A 20,401-nucleotide genomic window follows, 5' to 3' on the forward strand; every position below is an offset into this window, starting at 1 on the left:
ATTGCTTCATTTGTCTTCCAGCTCGGGTTTCCTTTTTGACTCAGTGTCCCTCAGCAGTGAGGACCAGGCCAGCTGCAGGGTGGGGTGGACACTTCCCTTTGATCCTGTAGCCCTGGGCAGCCTCACGTTCCTTTGTTTGGGGCAGAGCTGAGCTGATTGAAGGGTCTGATCTTGCCCCGGAGGTGCTTGGTGCAGGGGGGAGGAGCTCCCTGGGGGTTGATAGCTGGGCTGACGTCCCTCCCTGTCTTCCCTGTGGAGATGAGAAGGTCCTAGATATTTCCTTCCTCCTCCACATGCAAGTCCCCTTTCCTCTCCTCTGCCAAGAACTCCGCTTCCCTCCTTTCCAGAGCTAGCCGGTCTCCAGGCTCCCTCACCCCACCCCGGTGGGGGGTGCTGTCAGTCGGTCCCTCTGGCTGTGAGTGAGGTGGGGGTGACTGACAGCGATTTCTTCACCCAGGATGATCCCTATCAGGGACAAGGCGATGAAAGGCAGCCAAGATATCTGATGGGCCCCCGCCCAGCTGGAAGGTATGAGGGAAAGGCTCGTACTGCAACTCCCAGCTGGAGACCCGCCACAGTTACACAACCACAGTGTGTACCAATGTACCCTCGCTGGCCCCATCAGGCGCCCTCAGCTCTGCAGAAATGCCCATCTGTACACACTTTCCCCGGCTGCCCAATGCCTTGTATGCAGTTGGTACCTAATTCATGTCAAATGAGTAAAAACTTTGACTCTAGAGCCCCAAAGCTACGAAGGTTGACAGAGGGTCAGTTTTTGGCTCCAAGAAGGCAACGTAAGTTTTTGTGTTCTTTCACCTTCTCATCTTATGTTTTGACCAAAATTATTATTTTCCCTTAGTGGGATTCCTATTTCTCCCGCTTTAATCCTAACCCAATTTCTCAGAGCCAAATCTGATCCCCAGGTGGGCCCATCCCATCACTTGTTTGGGAGACTCTGGGGTCACAAAGTTAAGGCCACCTTGGGATGGGGGCATCAGAATGATTGAGGGGTTATAGGGAAAACCAGATGGTCTCAGGGGCCAACTGAGTGTCTCCATCTGGTCCTGGATTTAGAAGTCTGGGAGGAAGAGGGACCAGCGTGTGTTCCCGTGACCTCATGCCCACCTCACTCACTGGGGTGCCTCTTTTGTCTTCCCGCTTCTGGGGGAGTTAGACCCCAGGAGCCTGGTGAGTCCTCTCCTCCTTTCCCCCATTGCTGCCCCCAGGGACAGGAGGGCAGCTGTGGGGCCGGCTGGGCCTGTCTGGGCAGGGCTGGCCGCCCCTCCTCCCCTTGCAGCTCCTCCTGCTGACCTGCATTCTTAGCGGGGGCCTTTTGTGGGGCTCTGACGCTTGCTCGATAGCTCGTTCACCCCCACCCCCACCCCTGACGGAGCCCAAGGCCACTTCTGACCCCTCAGATCTGGTGCCCCTGGCAAGGCGACCCTGGAGGGGCTGGGAGGGAGTTGGGGAAATCAGAACATCTGAGCTGACCCTCTGGGTGACCTCGCGGAGCTGCCATCTCTCCTGGGAGGTGGGAGTCAATCCCTCTAGGGTGGGTGAGTAAAATCAGGAACGAAAAAGTGACAGAGGAGAAGGCAGCCTGGGAACTGCAGCCTGGGCTCCTGCTGCCATGGCCCACACCTCTTCTCCTGCCTGTTCCTGCCCCACAGCGAGCAGCTGGGGAAGTGCAGAAAGTGACCTAGCTTTCCTGCAGGCTGCTTTGGGTCAGCACACAGCCTTGATGCTTGCTTCTGGAATGACATCCAATGGCAACTTCACAACCCCTCCAGACATCACACCGATGCGGCCTTCATTTTTTTTTTTTTTTTTTTAAAGATTTTTTTATTTTTTCCTTTTTCTTCCCAAAGCCCCCCGGTACATAGCTGTATATTCTTTGTTGTGGGTCCTTCCAGTTGTGGCATGTGGGACGCCGCCTCAGCGTGGTCCGATGAGCAGTGTCATGTCCGCGCCCAGGACCCGAACCAACGAAACACTGGGCCGCCTGCAGCGGAGCGCGCGAACTTAACCGCTCGGCCACGGGGCCAGCCCCCGATGCGGCCTTCATTTACCCGTTAATCCTGGTGAGCCTGACTGCTCAGCATCCTAGCAGTGTAGATTTGAAAAGAACCTCAGGAACCAAACAGTCTAGTTATTCCCACCTGGGAGAGGGCATTTGAGAATCAACCGTGGAGTTTTTCAAGAGACTTCGATGGACTTCCCAACCCCCCACCAGGTTATATCACTTGGGGGTATATCAGAGCAGTGCTTCCCAAACTTTATACCTGGGAGTCTTGTTAGCGTGCAGCTTCTTGTTCAGTAGGTCTGAGGTGGGGCCCAAGATTCTGCATTTTTCACAAGCTTCCAGATGGTGCTGATGCTGGCAGTCCAAGGACACTTTGAGTAGCAGAGTATTAAAGTATGCTGTGTAGTGGGAGTTGCGTGGTTGAAAAACAATCCCTCCTCACCTTCCCTGTGGTTGAGAACCACTGATCTAGTTCAATACCTTCATTTTACCACTGGGAAGACGGACGCCCTTGCAGGGTAAGTTACCTGCCCAAAGAGCACCTGTGGATCCGTAGCAGAAGCAAGATGAGATACCAGTCTGCAGAGTTCCAAGTAATACTCTTCTCTGCCTCCAGCCCAGCTTCTAGGTCAGTCTCTGCAAGTGGCATTCCCCTTTCTGAAAGTGAAGACCATCTCCCTGGAGACAGCATCCTCTTAGGAATCAGCCTTGTATACCTGGAGGCAATTAGGAAATATCTCAGATTTCAGATCCCTCAACAGCCTTATCTGGCAGGTTTCCTCCGACCATCACCCAGCACACCTGCCCACAGCCTGCCTCCTGGGGAAGCCTTGGCCTCTGCCTTCATTCCCATCCCGGGAGTGACCACAAGCTGTGGCCAGGACTCTGAGCAGCAGCCCTGATTGCTTGGCAGGATGGATGTGGGAGAAGTAGATAACCTGCAGTGTCTCCTTTCCCCCATTCCTGGAGGCTTCCACAGAGCAAAAGGGTATGAGATGCATTTGCCTAACTACTGGTTCTGGAGATGGTTTATAGAAGAACATGACCTGGAAATCAGAACACTGGGGATCAGAGTCCGTCCACCTCGGCACTGATACCTGCCCGCTTCGGCCAAGACTTCTCCTTTGCTGTTTCTGTTTCACTATATGTAAAGGCACCAAGTCTTTGGACTAGAAATTTCCAACTTTCCTTTCACAGCTATCTTCCTGTGAGTTGGAGCACTGTGGGGCAGAACAGGCCTTTTGAGGGGTGGAGGATTTTATGTATACGCACCTTTTGAAAAAATGCATCAACTTAAGTTATCCCTACACCTCCTGGCCTGACTATTCTTTTTTGTGTTTTTTAGGAAGATTAGCCCTGAGCTAACATCTGCTGCCAATCCTCCTCTTTTTGCTGAGGAAGACTGGCCCTGAGCTAACATCTGTGCCCATCTTCCTCTACTTTTTTTTTTTTTAACGTGGGATGCCTGCCACAGCATGGCTTGTCAAGCAGTGCCATGTCCGCACCTGGGATCCGGACTGGCAAACCCCGGGCCACCTAAGCAGAACGTGTGAACTTAACCGCTGTGCCACCAGGCGGGCCCCTGGCCTGACTATTCTTGTAGATCTTATTCCGCCGGCGGGGCGTGGGGCTAGGGGTGGGGGACATCAGTTTGGGATTGTACCTTTGGAATTCAAACCAAGACACAATTAGCTGAGGTTCTTCCCTAATCACCAGATGCCCCGGCAGTCCCTGCTGTCTAACAAATCAACCCAGTTTTTCTTTCATTTCTTTTCACGTGGGCTCCTTTCCACCCCTAGCTCCAGCTCCCCACAGTCACCTCATTGGCGGAGCCCGCGAGTTGCCCCAGCTTTTATCTGGCCTTTCTGAAAGCTGGCCGGAAAGGGCAGGGAGTCAGGCAGGATTTGGACAGCCGTTGCAAGAAACGGTGCTGGCGCGCCCCCTGATGGAAAGAGGCGGAACTGCAGGTGCTCGGTTCCGGCTCCACCCCCCGGGCAAGGGCTTCCAGGTCACCTGGGAGTCTCCGCCCAATAGGACAGACCTGACCCGCGGCGGAGGCGGTGGCGCTGGGGACCAAGCTGGGGAGCTTGCAAGGAGAGAGGGTGAGGGGCATGCAGTATTGGGGAAGCCAGAAGGGGTGGTCAGAAGAGGGGCATGGGACTTTTGGAGAAGGGTGGGGTAGCAAGGGAGATGGTCCCACTACTGTACCCAGGGACCAGGACTCCCAGTAGGGCAGGGCCCTCACATGCAGGGTCTGTGCCCGCCTGCTGACTCCCAAGCCTGGAGCTTGGGGAGCGAGTAGGTGCTTCCGTTGCACACGCTGTGCCTAGAGCGTGGTGGGGTGCCGAGAGTCCAGAACCCAAGGACAGTGTCTTCCCCGAGTGTCTTTGGACGTATTGAGAGAGAGGCTCCGTAGGACTGAGCCGTGGCCAGGATGGTGGAGAGGTGGCATAGGAGAGACACACTCACTCCTACCTCTCCCCAGATGGCATCATCCAACCCTGACGCCCCATGTTCCTGCGACTGCTTTGTCTCGGTGCCCCCTGCCTCGGCCATCCCAGCTGTGATCTTTGCCAAGAACTCAGACAGACCCCGGGACGAAGTGCAGGAGGTGGTGTTTATGCCAGCAGAAACTCATGTTCCTGGGAGCCGGCTCCAGGTGGGTTAGGCCTTATGGGGTGCCGGGAGGTGTGGCAGATCTAGGCATTCTTCTAAAACCTTCCTCCTCTGCTCCCCATACCTGGAAGCCGCCAGATATGGTGGAAAGAGCATGAGCTTCGAGTCTAGCAATCTGACCCTAGCCTATTATTTAACCTCTGTTGGCCTCAGTTTCATCATCTGTAAAATGGGAATGATAAGACCTTCCTTTAAGAGCTAAGGGGACTGGCACACTCCCCCTTTCTGGGTGGATTCTCCCTTCTCCTCCTTTACCCACAGTGCACCTACATTGAGGTGGAACAGGTGTCGAAGACCCACGCTGTGATCCTGAGCCGCCCTTCTTGGCTGTGGGGGGCTGAGATGGGCGCCAACGAGCATGGTGTTTGCATTGGCAACGAGGCTGTGTGGACCAAGGAGCCAGTTGGGGAGGGGGAAGCCCTACTGGGCATGGATCTGCTCAGGTGCGGACCCTGCCCTCTCTCATCTTTTCAACACGCCGGACCTCTGGGGGCTGAGTACCGACCCAGGCCATCCTCCCCTCCCCCAAGCCTGGGCAGCAGGGTTTCCTTTCCGCCCACCATGCCCCCACCAGGGAGGCTGCTCCTGCCCGCCTTCTCCTGGCCCCATCTCCACAGCCAGGTAAGGAGCTAACAAATCTGGCCACCTCTGGGCCTCTGGTGGCCCAGAAATATGGCAGTGGTATTAAATTATTTTTTCAGTACGAGTAACGTTTTTTTCAAATGAAATCTCATATGGAGTCCCGATTTGTAAAACCAATAAAGCAGAGCAGCTCGGATTAAAGAGAGGTTGGGGAGCTGGGGATGTATCTCTCCCCGAGGCTATGTTTCAGACCTTTCCATGGAACCCGTGGAGACAGCTTGAAAACCACTGGCCTAACTGTGCTAAATACAACCAATGTGGGCAAGTTTCCTGTGACTTGGGCCTATCATCAAACCTCTCTGGGCCTCTCCTGTCCACTGGAGCTTCTGCCATCAGCCACTGATAGCCCCTCGCCCTTCTATCCCCTGGACCTGTCTTTGTGCCAGGCTGGCTTTAGAACGGAGCAGCTCAGCCCAGGAGGCCTTGCACGTGATCACAGGCTTGCTGGAGCGCTACGGGCAAGGGGGCAGCTGCCGAGAGGACCCCATGCCATTCTGCTACCACAACACCTTCCTGCTGGCCGACCGGACCGAGGCGTGGGTGCTGGAGACGGCGGGGAGGCTGTGGGCTGCACACAGGATCCAGGGTGAGGGGCCCGGCATGGGGCTGGCCTCCCAGAGCTGTTCCCCTTCTGCCAGGCTTGAGAGGGGGTGGGAAAGATGGTGCTGGCAGGGAAGGCCCTATCCAGGTGCAAACCTCTTGGGTTGCAGGGACATCTGGGGAGATGGGAAATGAACCCACATGGGAACTTATCCTCCCCCCTTCACTTGGTAAAGTCTTCTTGTGCTCCAACCTGCTGCTTCCCCTGGGGAGCCTTCCTGGACTTCCTGGTGGTCAGGTTTCCCCCTTCCGTGTAACCAGGCGCCTCTTCTTGATCACACTCACCACAGTTGCAAGCTCGTGTTTATTTCTGTGATCGTTCTGTCTGTCTCCCCCTCCACGAGGCAGGTCTGTTCTTTTCACTATTGTGTTCTCAGCACCTAGCCTATCGCCTGGTGCAGAATAGGTGCTTAATGATAAATGAGCAATCCCTGTCTCCTCCACAGAGGGGGCCCGCAACATCTCCAACCAACTGAGCATCGGCACGGACATCTCTGCAGAGCACCCCGAGCTTCGGACCCACGCCCAGGCCCAGGGCTGGTGGGGTGGGCAGAGCACCTTTGACTTCGCTCAGGTCTTCTCCCTGACCCAGCAGCCTGTGCGCATGGAGGCCGCCAAGGCCCGCTTCCGGGCTGGGCGGGAGCTGCTGCAGCAACAGCAAGGTCAGTGGGTGGACGGGTGGGGGCTAGGAGGGCCAGAGCGGTGCCAGCCTCTCTCCCATTCCAGCTTCGGGGGGTTTGCTCTGAGGCCAGAGGTCCCCCTCTGCCCTGGGGCCCCCTCACCAGGTCCTCCTTGGCAGGGGGCATCACGGCCGAGGTGATGATGGGCATCCTCAGGAACAAGGAGAGCGGCATCTGTATGGACTCCGGAGGCTTCCGCACCACGGCCAGCATGGTGTCCATCCTGCCCCGGGATCCCACACAGCCCTGCGTCCACTTCCTCACTGCCACGCCAGACCCGTCCAGGTGAGAGGCATGCGGGTGGGGAGGGCTGGGGAGAGTGCCAGGCAGGGGCGATGGAGGGACGTGATAGCCCTCGATTCTTCCATCTATGTCCCATTAGGTCAGTGTTCAAACCTTTCATCTTTGGGGTGGGGGCGGCCCAGGCCCCCCAGGTGCTCTCGCCCACTTTTGGAGCACAGGACCCTGCTCGGACCCTGCCCCGATTCCAGACTCAGGTGGATCGCCGGCACATTCTCTACCGTGGACACCAGGTGGCCCTGGGGCTGATGGAGAGTGAGCAGGTAACCCCCAGGGAATAGGGCTACCCTAGGGGGAACGAGTCACCTCCCCCACCCACAACTGGGGCTTTGGAAATATGAGGGGACCTGGGAGTGGAGAGACTCCAGAGCTGGGGAGAGGGGTCTCTCCCTTCAAAGCCAGGTGCTCAGGAGGATGTCGGGTGGTCTATCCTTTCTCCTGCTTGTGTAAGACAGCAGACATGCCCCCCTTAATCTGGAGGGAAGCCCCTGGACTCTGTCCCCAGGGCTCATCTCTACCATTCCTGGGCAGGGTCAGGGGCAGCAGCTCCGGCAGAAGCAGCGGGACCTGGAGCAGGAAGGCCTGGAGGCTGCGCAGGCGCTGCTGGCTGGGGAGTGGGCCCCACCGCCCCAGGAGCTGGGCGGCCTCTTCCAGGCCTTTGTGGAGAGGGAGAGCCGGGTGTACGCCTGAGCAGCACAGCTCCTCGCAGCCTAGGCTGGGGTGCAGGGGGCTGGGGGTGGGCGCAGGACCCCTGGGGTAGTGGGATCAGAGCAGTCCCTTCGCCACCCTCACCTTGTTCTGAGTGGCTAGCTCGGCCTTTGCCTTAATAAATGTTTTATTTCCTTGTTCAGTGAACTTGATCCCATGTCCAGTGGGGGTGGGAGAGCCAAGTGAAGGCAAAGGGCAGTGCTGAGCTGGCCACAGGGCCTCTGGTTGCCTTGCGGGGCAGCAGCTTCTTCTGACTTGGGGGATGGGGACTAGATGGTGAAGGTCACGGAGGGGCCTGTGAGGAGGGGCGGCCTCCCCAGACGTGTGAGTGTGTGTGCATGAAACATCATGCCTGGCACAGCAGGCAGTTTCTGTTTGGGAAGAATTAGGACCACAGCTTGAACCTTGGAAGGCCACTCCCTAGGGGTAGCAGTGAGATGTGCCCACCATGAGACGGCCTCCTCCCCTCAGGGGCCAGGCAGCCAGGTGGGGTCCCTGAGAAGGTGCCAGCCCTGTGGGTAGTTCCTGAACTATCAGAAACTTGTTCTTTGCAGTCAGGCTGCTCATTATGGTTCTGCTTTTCTGCGATTGTCGCCCAGTGCCTGTACTGACTGCTTCCCCTGAGATGCCCCCAAGTGACGTGAAAGACATCTTCAGGGCCTGGAGACACTTTATTGGGTCTAGGCTCCTGCCACAGGCGAGGGCTCTGAGAACGAGGGGCCCACCCACTCCTTGTTCGCCCCATTCCTTGTGCCTGCGGCTTTGCTGATAGGGATGGGCTGCGCTTCATTTCTTGATTCTTTTGGTCATAGTTTTGGTTGTGCTGGTGGCTCCGGGCAGAGGGGCCTTAGGGGCTGTGGCTGCTCTGGGCCCCTTCCTTGCCTGGACAGTGCTGTGCTGGCCCCTGGGAACCGGAGGGCACGGTTTCTTGGTGGCAGAGGAGACTTGAGGTAAGGAGGCAGGCTTGGGGGGTGTCTCCTTCCCCTCCCTGGGAATGCCAGAAGGGCTGCTGTCCCCAGCCATGGGCCCCCCAGGCAGCATGGGGAGGTCAGTGAGCACCGGCTGTGTCTCCATCCTCAGAAGGTGCTCCATCAGGGCCACCTGCTGCCTGTGCTCCTTGTGCCTGCTCATCTCCTGCTCCAGCTCCTTGAGGAAGCCTGTGAGGGGCCGGGATGGGGGGTGGTGGATGGAGCCCCAGGTTCAGCAGGAGGGTCCCTGGGCTGAGGCAGAAGGTCTCTGGCTGACTCCCTGAGCAGACTACCCCCTGTCATCCCTAATGGGGAGGAGCTTGAGGCTGGGGCAGGGAGGCTGTGTCACCTGCATGCCCAGACTGATACCTGGCCCTGGCTGCATTGTCCGTCCTCCTCTGGCCCTGATGCTGATCTAGACTTGGGGCCACCTCCCCAGACACCAGAGGGCAGGAGTGAGCTCTGGGGAGGCTGCAAGCCTTGGAAAGCAGGGTCACCTTGCTCTGAGCAGAACGGGCTGCTCAGCTCCGGGAACTCCTCGTCCTCATCGCCTGAGGCTTTCTCCTCTTCGTCCGAGGCCCAGCGCTCTGACACACGCTGCCCATCCAGGTCCAGGAGCAGTGGCAGAGCTTCTGTCACCAGCTCCCTGCAGGGCAAAAAGAGCAGAGGCTACCCAGGAGAGCACTCCTGGGTGGAGCCTGGGAGGATGTGAAGACACAGGCCACCACACTCACACCCGGAGGGCAGGTGGCTCACCAGCTGGGAGATGGGCCTGTGGTCAGCCCCAAAGAGCTAAGGGCTGGCTCCGTGTGGAGTTATGGGGGTGGAAGGGAAAAAAGGGCTGACTTGAGCTGGGGTTGGGGAGGAGAAGGTGCCATGGACAGTGACCTCAGGTTTGCAGGCTGAGGGGGAGCCCACGTGGAGTGAGGAGGAGCTCAGACATACTCCTTTCTGCCATCTTCAATTCCTCCTCACCTGTAGCCATCCTGGTTGGTGCAGCTGTTTCCAGTGAGGTTGAGGATGAGAAGGCTCTGGGGGAACTCATCTGCATGCACCAAAGAGGGGAATGAGGCTCTCATACCCATCGAACAGCCCGAATACTACCTCTTTGCCCAGCCCCCAGCCGCCTGGAAGATGTGCCGCTAATGGAAGCACAAGGAGATGGGGCAGAGAGGAGGGAGGGCCCCACATGGACTGATTCATGAGCCGGGGCAAGGGCGTTCCTACCCAGCTTCAGGGTTTCTATCAGGTTCTCAGAAAGGTCCAGCAACTGGAGGTACGGGAGGACAAGGAGGTTTTCCACCTGCCTGATTTGGTTTCCTGCCAGAGACAGGAATCTGTAGGGGAAGAGAGGGGTGCAGAGACAGAGCTGAATCAGAACAGCTGGAGGGGGCAGGGAGGCACCAGGCGCCCAGGCCCCCTGGTGAGGCACCTGGATGTCAAGTGGGGACAGATGGCCTTCTGGGGTGAGGCAGAGTAGGCTTGCTAGGTCCTCAGCTGGCAAGAAGCCAGGCTTGGAGAGGTCTGAACCAGTTTTTTGGGAGTGTTCCTAGGTTTCCCTCCTGCCCCCCACAGCCCCCCGCCTGAGCTTGGCACCACATACCGCAAGGAGGGGATGCAGGCCAGGTTCTCAATTCGCTGGATCTTATTCTGCAGGAAAAAACCAAGGCAGGGAAACCAAGCTGAGGTCAGCTGGGTGGGGGACCTTTAAAGGGACAAAGCCTCAAGACCAGGTCCACTCTTAGCTGGAGATCTGGCACCTTGGGGATGAGCACCACCTCCTTGAACTGGCAGTCACTACCCTGGGATGACTTGCTTTCTCCAGGTGGATGGTTACGGGTGTAAACTTGGGGCTGGCCAAGCTTGATTAAAGGTTACCTTGTTCACCCGAAAACCACAGGGTGACCTGGAAATCAGGGAGGGAAACCAAGGGGCCACAGGGAAATGGAAAAGGCCTTGTTGGTGGCTTGTGTACATGGAGGGAACAAAGAACATATATGACTTCGCTTTGTAAAGTTCCTGTAGGGGAGGGTTAAGGGAGCTGGGTATATTCAACCACGGCTGAAGATCAACAACCAACCACCACCACCACCACCACCACCAGCCTTCAAGGTTCTGAAGGATGCAGAGGAATCTTCTTGGTTCCCTCTTTCTCTTCTTCAAAACAGGAAATGGGCTCGAGCTATATAACATGAGATATTTAGGGTAGACACCAAGAAGAACTTGTAGACCAAGAGAAGTGTCTGACAAAAAACTGATTCAAGAGCATGCTCTGGATCTCTTGGGAGGATTGGTCTTTCAATTCAGAAGAATTCCTGATTCATCTGGGAATAGTTTCAGTGAAGGTCTGCCTGCCTGAACCCCAGGGAATGGGCACGACATCCTGGTTGGCTCCTTTCAGATTAGACAGACTTGCCCTACAGCGGGCCAGGGGGGAGGCAGGGGAAGGCACAAGGAGTTACCGCTTGCAGATAGAGGCTGTGAAGATTCTGGAGGCCCTCTAGGTTCTTGATGGTGGTAATCCCCTCCCGGTCCAGGCGGACAGTCTGCAGTTCAGCAAGAGTGTGAAACCTAGAGAAGGGTCAGCAGAGGGTGAAGCAGAGTGTAGCAGGGGAGGTGTTTCGTGGAGGGGTGGAGGGGTGGATGGCTGAGTGACTTTGACCAGGTGTCAGGTGCACCTTCTTGGCTCATGAGGTGGTGTCCAGATCATGAATCTGGGTTGACTTGGAGACCTGGGTCTCTGTCGGCAGCACTGGGAAGGATCAGAGGGAGAGACATGCGAGGGCCTTTGGACTGGGAAGCTGGTAATGGCAGCTTATGGTTCCTGGAGAGACACTGAGGCAAGGGGAGCCTCCTCGAGCCAGCTTGGCTGGTGGAGGCTGAGGCTGGGACAGAGATGAGACCATCTCTGCAGGAAGATCTTTCCTCACCTCCCTTTTGAGAGGGAGGGAAAGTCACTTGTTCCATCCACTCACTCATTAATTCTACAGCATTTACTGTGTGCCTACTAGAGACAAATGAGCGTCCCTGCCTGCCAGTATTAGGGGAGCAGGCCAAACATCTATGACAAGTGGATGACAGAGGCAAGTGCAAGGGACTAAGGCAGTACGTGGGCTGTGCACCGAGTCTAGAGTAGGGGGATCAGGGAATGCTTCCTAGAGGAGGTGACTGATGAGTAGGAGTTAGCCAGGAAGGTGAGGAGAAGGCATTTCAAGCAGAAGGAAGAGTATGTGCTAATCCAGCCCTCGTCTGACTTTAATGTGCCCATGAATCCCTTGGGGGTCTTGCTAAAATGCAGATTCTGATCCAGCAGGTCTGAGGTGGGCCTGAGATTCTTCATTTCTAACCAGCTCCCAGGTGATGCTGATGTGCATGCCAACCCCAGCACCACTCTGAGTAGTGAGGTGCTAAGGTGAGAACACAAGGTCTTAGAGGAATTGCACACTGTGGAGAGTGGCAAGAAATGAGGCTGAGGAGCCAGCCCCATGGTGTAGTGGTTAAGTTCAGGGTGTTCCGCTTCGGTGGCCTTGGTTTGCAGGTTCGGATCCTGGGCACAGACCTACACCACTCATCAGCCATGCTGTGGCGGTGACCCACATATAAAGTGGAGGAAGATTGGCACAGATGTTAGCTCAGAGCCAATCTTCCTCAAGCAAAAAAAGAGGAAGATTAGCAACAGATGTTAGCTCAGGGCCAATCTTCCTCGGGGTGGGGGGGAAAGAAATAAGGCTGAAAAGACAGCAGAGTTCAACTCATGCTAAGGTGTTTGGATTTTATTCTCGTGGTACTTGGGAGCCAAGGCAGGTTCTATCAGGGAGTTTGTCATTTAAAAGAATCATTTTGGCAACAGTAACAGTATGGGGAGTCTGCACTGGGGGTAGAGAGAGTAATTCGTTTTTTGAGAGGTGATGACAGCCTTATCTAAGGCAGTTGAGTGGGCATGGTGAAAAAGAAACGGAATGATTTTTAAGGAAGGAAAATCAATTGGATATTACCACTGATTGAATGTGTGAAGTAAAGAAGGGGACAAAGATGAGTTGACAAATCAGTACAGCCCAGGGGACTAGTCATTCTGCGTTTCAGTCTTCCAGCACCCCTTTCCTCCCCCGTGCACTCACATCTTTTCTGACAGATCCTCATCCTGAGGGAAGGCCAAATTCCGCTTAGTGATAAGGGCTTCAGTGATGCACACGCCCCTTTCCTCTGGACTCTCGGCAAGATTAGCTGTGAAAAGATGCGTCCAGTTGTTACACTTCCTTGTTCTTGGAGGCCTGACCCCACTGTTATCCAACAGTTCTACCCACCATCCCACCTCCCTACTCACCTCCAGGCATGATCTAAAGGCTGCTGGCCTGGGGCGGGGTTGGAACGAAGCGGAGCCGAGCAGTTTGGACCGCCCCTGGGGATGGCGGAACTCAGGATAGTATGAGAAGAAGCTCAGAGACTTGGGGAACAAGGGAAAAGGGTTGATTCGGGGCAAATTATTGAGGTGGGATAGAAGACAAAAGTAAATGGAGGTGGAGGGTCTGGAGTTTGATGGGTGTAGAGCGGCTCCGTGGATCGCACACCGGGGGATTGAGGGTGCAGAAGGAGAGGAAAGCGCGGCTCCTAGGAGTCTGGCGTCGTTGCCAGGAGACCGGACGCCAGGTGGGGCGTCAGGGAGGGTGGGGTGGCAGTTGCCGGGCTCAGCGCATGCGGATTACTGCTCCAGCCGGCGGATCTGCCCGCTACTTCCGGCCGCAGGGCTTCCCACAATCCTTAGCTCCTTCCGTCTCGGTCGCCTCCCGTCGCTTCTTCCGGTGGCGATGGCTGCGGCCGTGGTTGGGACGCTGCGAGGGGTTCTCCTGCCCCAGGCGGGTAAGGAGCAGCACAAGTCCTCATGGCGCGTTCCGGCCGGTGGTCTCTGGTCCTCGTCTCCCCGCCTCTACTACTGATCTCCTCCCCTAATCTCTGACCCCAGGCCGCTCCCGATGACCCCAGCTAGATCGCCGGCCTCCTTCCCCCATCTAATCCCTCGTGACTGCAGAGTCTACTAATAACAGCAACACAGCAATAATGTCAACGACAGCCACAATATTTATTCCCCACGCCGCAGCCCCTCATTTTCTTTGGGTTTCTGTAACCCACCACCCAGCTCTTGCTGGCCCCTAGAGTTTTCTTTGCCTGGACCACTCTCCGGCCCGACCTTGGGTCCATGCCCCCTGCTTAAGGTCTCAGCCTAAATGTCACCTCCTCAGGCTTTCCCTGGCCACCCTCTGCAGAGAAGATTTCCTCTATTAAATCTGTACATTGCACCGTGTTTATTGACCCCTTAGGCATATCACAGTCTGCAATTTTCTATTTATTTGTCGTCTTCTCTGTTAAACTCCCTAAGGGCAGAGCCCTATTCATTCATCAAAGCAGGTGGCATGGTGCCTGACCTTAGTAGGCAAGCAATAGATGTTTGCTTAGTGAATGATTTTGAGCACATAATTTAGGCCAGGTACAGTGGTAAGTGCTTTACATGTCTTATCTCAATTAAGTCTTACAGCACCCTATGAAGAAGTCTCACCCCAGCAATTCTCCATGCTCTCTGACTGTTAGAGCCACTTTCTAGGGGAGCTTTCCCCTGGGGTGCCATCGCAATCTTGGGAAAGGCTGAAAGTGGGGAGCTCTAGCTTGGGTTCTTTCGTCGAGGATGAAGGGGTCGCTTTGGCTCAGGGCTTTCAAGTGGCTCCCTTGTCTTCTGAGGGGCACTCTCAGTGACACCTTTGAACAAGAAGAGCAGAAGGAAGGGAGACTAGTTTGGGGAGCTGTGAGGGCCGTGTAACTTCTTTTCCCCTCTTGCTTCAAATTGAGGGAGAAGGCTTCAGAGCAGTGCTTACGGCAGTGGTTTTCAAACTTTGGCATGTGTCAGGAGCACTGTTTGCTGGCTCCACTCCGGTAACTTCTGATTCAGTGGGTCTGGGATGGGCCCTGAGAATTTGTATTTCTAGCAAGTTCCTAGGCGATGCTGAGGTTGGGATGGGGGTTGGGGATATACTCTGAGAACCACTCGCTTAGACCAGGGATTGGCAAATTATGGCAGGGCTGGTCACCAGGTTTTAGAGATAGTTTTATTGGAGCACAGCCACATTTATTTGTTTATATCTTGTCTGTGATTGCTTTCCTGATACAAGGGCTGAGTTGAGCAGTAGCAAGTGCCTGTATGGCTCTCAAACTTAACGTATTTATTTTTTGGCCATCTAAGGAGAAGTTTGCTCAGTCCTCTCCCCTGTTTTTTAATGTGTTCAAATTGCTTTCGTCTTTGTTCTCATCTTTCCCCCATCTCTGTGCATAAAGAAGAGCTGGAGAAGTGGGAGCCTCAACGGATAAAGGAACTGACCTAAGGTCACTCGTTAAAGAGAAGAGAAGATTTGGGAATTCAGACTGTCCCACTCTTGTGCTGAGTTTAGCTCTCTGCACGTGGTTCTCTCTGCCCAGAGGGTGGCCGCTTTTTTTTTTTTTGGAGGAAGATTAGCCCTGAGCTAACTACTGCCAATCCTCCTCTTTTTGCTGAAGAAGACTGGCCCTGAGCTAACATCCATGCCCATCTTCCTCTACTTTATACGTGGGATGCCTACCACAGCATGGCTTTTGCCAAGCAGTGCTATGTCCGCACCCGGGATCTGAACCAGCGAACCCCGGGCCGCCAGGAAATGGAACATGCGAACTTAACCGCTGCGCCACTGGGCCGGCCCCGAAGGTGGACTTTTCTCCATCTAGAGCTGACTAAGGCCTCCAAGAGGCTGCATCTCACCACACTGCCGTTTCCTCTTCCAGGCCGGCTGCCCACACTCCAGCCTGTCCGCTGTGGCTCCAAGGCCGTTACCCGCCACCGTCGTGTGATGCACTTTGAGCGGCAGAAGCTGATGGCTCTGACTGAGTATATCCCCCCTAAACCGGCTGTCAACCCGAGATGCCTGCCGCCTCCTCCCAGGCCCCCCCCAGAGGTGAGGAGGAGGCTGGGCGTGTTGATTGGTGGTGGGGTCTGGTCTCTGTGGCCATAATGAAGTAGCACCCCAGGACACAGTCATTCACATCATTACTTCCCCACTCTGACCCCGTGGTCCAGATACTTTAAAATAGAATCTGTACTTGATCCCGCCTTAGCTTTTGGGCTCTGTGGATTGGACGGGTTTCCCGAAATTCTTTCACTCATTGCTTGTCTCCAAAATCGTGTGTGTGAAAGCTCTCCAGGCAGGTGGGAGTAGGGGAGGGTATCTCTCCTGTCTTGAAAGGACTTGAAGCTCCCACATTTTCCTAGAAGGATGATAAAGGTTTCCTTAAAAAAGAACAGAGAGACCAGTGGAGAATTTGTAATTTTATGGTGGTTCTCAGGGCCACAATTTCTCAACTTTGAAAAGCACTGTCTTAAGAAAATGTCTTGTTCTGTGAAAATCTTTCAATTTTGAATTAACACTGCAAAAGAATTATCTCATATTTATAATTGGTAAAATAATTCAACATGAGTACAGTGTCTGAGGGATAATTGGAGTAATTTTGACGACATTATGGTCAAATAACGGTGACTGGGTCAGATTGCTGACCAGTTCAGGGGGACTGAGCATTCTCGGGTTTGAAAAACACTTCTCTGAGGACTGTGATTATCTAATGAAAATGAAAAGGTTACAGTTGGAGATGGAGCATGTCTCTGAGAGTCGGGGGCCCAACCATCCTGCTGTTCTCTGATCTTTCAAACGTTTGGGCATCACTGGGAGCCCCAGCAGTGCCCCTGTGGGAGCAAGGGATGCAAGGAGGAGAGGCAGCTTAGTCCCCTTGGTCATCTCTCTTTGACTTTAGGACACAGGCCTTCTGCGGCTCCTCCGCCGGGAGATAGCAGCGGTTTTCCGAGACAACCGAATGATAGCTGTCTGCCAGAATGTGGCTCTGAGTGCAGAGGACAAGCTTCTTATGAGGCACCAGCTGCGGAAACACAAGATCTTGATGAAGGTCTTCCCCAACCAGGTAGGGAGTGGCCCTATGGTGGGGTTGCCCATATTCCCCTGCCCCTGCCAACTCACCCCAGCATCTCTCCCTAGATGTGGCACTTCGGACTCCTCCCTCCACAAGCGACCCTCTAGTCTGGTGCCTGAACTGTGATTAGGGGCTGAAGAGACCCTTGGGTTGTATCCTCAGCCTGATGCGGCCTGTGACCAAGGTGGGCGGCTCTTCCTCCCACTTGTCCCTAAGAAGCCCTTCTTTCCTGCTGTCCAGGTCCTGAAGCCCTTCCTGGAGGATTCCAAGTACCAAAACCTGCTGCCCCTTTTCGTGGGGCACAACCTGCTACTGGTCAGTGAAGAGCCCAAAGTCAAGGAGATGGTGCGAATCTTGAAGGGTATGCCTTTCCTGCCACTGCTAGGTGAGCAAGCACCCCTGCCACTCGAGGGTGGGATCAAGGGAGCGGGTACTACAGCAACCTGGTGCCATCTCCTAGGCTTGTGTGGGTAAAGCCGTGGACATCCTTCAAGGGGACATCTTCTCACGAATGGGGCCTGAGTCAATAACACCATTTGCTGAGGGCTGCCTGTGTCACTCTGACTGTGCTGGCTCACTATCTGCATCATTTCTGCACCGGCAGGACTAGGGGAGGCAGAGAGAGGGTTCTGCGGGGGGAGGAAGTTCAGACACCTTGAGTCTAGCACTGGGGTCGTGGGTGCTGAAACCCACACAAAGATGCTTAAAGCAAATAGCCCAAGTAAAGGGTGCTGAGAGTCCGTGAGTGATGTTTCCCAGACTCCCGTGATGCTCACGATCCACGGAGGTACCTATTCGGTGGAGAACGCTGATTTCATAGGTCTCTGTGGGGGCAGGAATCTGTGTTTATGACATCAGCGCCCCCTTCCCACCTACACGCACACTCCATGGTTCTTCAAGAAGGTTTAGGAAACAGTGACTTCGTAGAGTCAGGCCAGGTGGATGTGTCATGTGCGAGTTTTCCAGGGAAGGGTTAGGAAGGGAGGGAGGGGATCCACGCCCAGCAGTGTGAGAGCGGAGTGGGGCACCAGTGCGACCCAGATTTGGGGTAAGGCTGGGAGGAGGAGAAGAGCAATGGAGTGCTTAGGGCTGGAACATTGTTTTCAGAGAGGAAAGGCATTGGTGGGGAGCCCGTCTGACCCTGTGCTCTTCCAGGTGGCTGCATTGACGACACCATCCTCAGCAGGCAGGGCTTCATCAACTACTCCAAGCTTCCCAGCCTGGCCCTGGTGCAGGGCGAGCTGGTGGGAGGGCTCTCCCTCCTAATGACCCAGACCCACTCCGTGCTTCAGCACCAGCCCCTCCAGCTGACTGCCCTGTTGGATCAGTACGTCAGACAGCAACACGAAGTGGACTCCGCCGAGCGAGCCAGTGGGCAGCCTGATCCTCCCACCCCTGTTCCGGACTCGTAGCCAGCTTGTTGTGCCCAGCCTGCCCATAAATACACTCTGCCCCGCAACTGTGCCGTCATCCATTGGAGATGTGGAAGAACTCGGGGTGGGGAGTGGCGTTTGTCACCTGGCTTTCACTGACAGTGACCTCCTCAGATACAGGGCCACTCGGAGATGCAGAGGGATTCCACTTCAGAACGGTGGCTCTTCATCGCTGTCTTCCCTAGTTTTCCCAACTTGGGACCTAATAGAAGCAGTCTCTTTCAGCTTTCTGGGCCCAAGGCAGAGAAGATGAACAGAGGAGGGTACTGCCCTCTGCCTCCGTGTTCACTGTCCCTTGCTGCATGTGTCTCCCAGCCTATCACCTCGGGGGCCTAACATGCCAGAATAGCTCAACTGAGTAATTGTGCTCGGAATGGCATCTGTTGAGAACCTCTGTGCCTCCCACCTTACATGTGTTAGCTCTTTTATTCCTCCCTGTGTCATCCCCATTTGACAGAGAAGAAAACTAAAGGGCGGAGAAGTTAAATAGCCTGCCCAAGGTCGTGCAGTTAGTAAGTAGCAGGACAGGACTTGAGCCAGGCTCTCTGCTCTGAAGACCGTGCCCTGAGTTTCTACACTAGAGAGTGCTCATTAGGGTCCCAGGTGTGCTTGGTTGTTAATTCTCCGCCCTCGGGGTGTACTGTGTTCTGGAAGGGTTGGGAGCACTGCTTTATGATAAAAATGAAATGCATTTTACTTATTCTGTTTTGCCATTTACAAGCTTATCCTCCCTGTAGACTTATTCTCAGGGTCATCTCTGACTCTCATGTCCCTTCCTAGAAAATCCTTCCTCTTCCTGCATCCAAGCCTGTTTCCTCCCTATAGCTCCTCCCACAAGTGGCATCTCTTACATGCTTGTCCTTTTGAAGGCAGCTGCCAGCTTTGCCCAGTAGCTAACATGTGTCAGGTGGTTCTGAGTGAAAGAGCTGGGGGGAAAACCAGGATTCTCTGTTAACGAGGGGTCTGGGGGCTCTTGAGTAGGCCTCATCCAAGTCTCAGGGAGCCAGGAATTCCTAATGAAGGAGAGAGGATGTTTAACCAGAAGCCTGCTCTTGTCCTTGATTGGAGCATGTTCTGGGTGGACATGGGGTGATTGTGGGGGGCGGGCAGGGGGGCTGTTGAGCATTCCTGGACTTGGAGCAGTGCCAAAACTTCCTTAGTGCTGGACTCGTTTGGTGATCTGCAGCAGCTTTTCCTGTGTCCTGGTCCAGGACCAACTTCCCCCAGTGCCCAGCTCTGTGCCTTATGCCCAGGGATGCTCAATCCATCCATATGAAGTGAAATAAAAGGCCCTTGAGGCTCTTGGATGCCAGAGGTGGTCTGGCCAGTGCCGCCCAGTGCTCTCCTGACTCCCAGACCCCTGCCAGGTGCTAACAACGCGCTCCTCATGGAGGGAGCAGTGCTGAGGGTCTGAATGGCGTGGAGAGAGCAGGCCTCTTCTGAGAGACATGTAAGACCCTGAACGGTCAGCCAAGGCCTGTGTGGGGACAAGGTGGAGGGGGAAGTGGCCCACATTATTTCTGGGGTCAAAGAAGAACCTTGCATTGCATACTTTACCTGCTGGCAGTGCCTGAGGCCCCACCACTGAAAACCCACTTCTTTCCAGAGAGAGACTTCATGGCGTTTAAAGCTGTCAGTCCATTTCACATTTGTTTGAATGAATTTTAGATATTTCTCAAGAGTTGATTTTTAATTAGAATTGAGCAGCTAAACACAGTACTCCAGCAGAAGGGCAGAAGTGCTCAGAAAGGGAAGCCAAGGTTACTGGAGTTGGCTCCAGCCAGCCCTTTCACAGCCAGCTGGTTCCTGCCCCAGACTGACTCCTCATCCAGAGACTCAGCAGGCTCCAGGGTTTATCTTACTGCATAGGTGCTGCCAGCCCCCGATGGGGCCTGACCTGGTGGGGCATCACCCCACAATGATAGCCTCAGTGTGGGGGTGGCTGGTTGGCCCTCGAGGCTTGACTGTCCTGCTGACTGTGCTCTTGGCACTGTGTATTGTGGTCCCATGGGGGCATCCATCCCTTCCTGTCAACCTGATACCTTTGCTGGCTCCAAATTTTGCAGTCTATTTTCAGATGTAAAACGAGAGGCGGGTTAATAAGGAAATAGCCTTGGGTACTAACTGGGGTCAAGGCTGTGCTAGTTTGAGTAAACCCTTTACCATCTCTGGCTTGAGGCCAGCAGCTCCCCAGTCCTCTGTGATCTATCTGGAACTGTGCCCAGTGGGAACTGCCCCCACTCCCAAGCTCAGCGCTGGGGAGTCCGCTCAGCCCTGAGTCCTCCGGAGAGCAGGGGGGCAGAGCTGAGCGGCCGCCCGCGGCTCAGCAGGAGGAGGGGCCGGCAGAGGGGGAGGTGGGGAGATCCGGCTAGAGGG

General features: G+C 55.1%; 3 protein-coding genes across 4 annotated transcripts; 2 read left to right on the plus strand and 1 right to left on the minus strand.

Annotated features, from left to right (window-relative positions):
• Positions 1–4,025: 4,025 nt before the first annotated feature.
• SCRN2 (secernin 2) lies at positions 4,026–7,780 on the plus strand. 2 transcript variants are annotated; one of them, XM_014833776.3, is made up of 8 exons: positions 4,026–4,125; positions 4,509–4,682; positions 4,961–5,142; positions 5,728–5,927; positions 6,388–6,603; positions 6,741–6,906; positions 7,004–7,184; positions 7,453–7,780. In XM_014833776.3, the coding sequence occupies exons 2-8, from the start codon at positions 4,509–4,511 to the stop codon at positions 7,609–7,611; spliced, it is 1,278 nt and encodes a 425-aa protein (XP_014689262.1). In that variant the 5' UTR covers positions 4,026–4,125; the 3' UTR covers positions 7,612–7,780. The 2 variants fall into 2 exon arrangements, with proteins under 2 accessions (XP_014689262.1, XP_070339206.1); XM_070483105.1 differs by having other exon boundaries at positions 4,056–4,125; positions 4,961–5,320; positions 7,453–7,775.
• A 501-nt stretch (positions 7,781–8,281) lies between these two features.
• Positions 8,282–13,336, minus strand: LRRC46 (leucine rich repeat containing 46). The gene is made up of 8 exons (XM_014833778.3): positions 12,922–13,336; positions 12,716–12,821; positions 11,060–11,168; positions 10,201–10,247; positions 9,825–9,934; positions 9,573–9,642; positions 9,095–9,243; positions 8,282–8,786 (listed from the first exon to the last, which is right to left on the minus strand). The coding sequence occupies exons 1-8, from the start codon at positions 12,929–12,931 to the stop codon at positions 8,416–8,418; spliced, it is 972 nt and encodes a 323-aa protein (XP_014689264.1). The 5' UTR covers positions 12,932–13,336; the 3' UTR covers positions 8,282–8,415.
• MRPL10 (mitochondrial ribosomal protein L10) lies at positions 13,319–19,336 on the plus strand. The gene is made up of 5 exons (XM_014833777.3): positions 13,319–13,454; positions 15,399–15,568; positions 16,419–16,583; positions 16,833–16,977; positions 17,748–19,336. The coding sequence occupies exons 1-5, from the start codon at positions 13,403–13,405 to the stop codon at positions 18,002–18,004; spliced, it is 789 nt and encodes a 262-aa protein (XP_014689263.1). The 5' UTR covers positions 13,319–13,402; the 3' UTR covers positions 18,005–19,336.
• Positions 19,337–20,401: the final 1,065 nt, after the last annotated feature.

The sequence above is a fragment of the Equus asinus genome, chromosome 13 (genome assembly GCF_041296235.1).
Source record: "Equus asinus isolate D_3611 breed Donkey chromosome 13, EquAss-T2T_v2, whole genome shotgun sequence".
NCBI lineage: Eukaryota > Metazoa > Chordata > Mammalia > Perissodactyla > Equidae > Equus > Equus asinus.

Excerpts from the sequence above, each read along its gene's own strand:
- LRRC46 (XM_014833778.3), bottom strand. Across the intron at positions 11,169-12,715 it reads GAGGATCTGTCAGAAAAGAT|GTTTCACACTCTTGCTGAAC; the intron begins GTGAGTGCACGG and ends ACCCTTCTCTAG. Across the intron at positions 10,248-11,059 it reads ACAGCCTCTATCTGCAAGCG|AATAAGATCCAGCGAATTGA; the intron begins GTAACTCCTTGT and ends TTTTTCCTGCAG.
- MRPL10 (XM_014833777.3), top strand. The coding sequence starts at position 13,403 with ATGGCTGCGGCCGTGGTTGGGACGCTGCGAGGGGTTCTCCTGCCCCAG. Across the intron at positions 15,569-16,418 it reads CTCCCAGGCCCCCCCCAGAG|GACACAGGCCTTCTGCGGCT; the intron begins GTGAGGAGGAGG and ends CTTTGACTTTAG. Across the intron at positions 16,584-16,832 it reads TGAAGGTCTTCCCCAACCAG|GTCCTGAAGCCCTTCCTGGA; the intron begins GTAGGGAGTGGC and ends CCTGCTGTCCAG.
- SCRN2 (XM_014833776.3), top strand. The coding sequence starts at position 4,509 with ATGGCATCATCCAACCCTGACGCCCCATGTTCCTGCGACTGCTTTGTC. Across the intron at positions 5,143-5,727 it reads CTGGGCATGGATCTGCTCAG|GCTGGCTTTAGAACGGAGCA; the intron begins GTGCGGACCCTG and ends TCTTTGTGCCAG. Across the intron at positions 6,907-7,003 it reads GCCACGCCAGACCCGTCCAG|GTCAGTGTTCAAACCTTTCA; the intron begins GTGAGAGGCATG and ends ATGTCCCATTAG.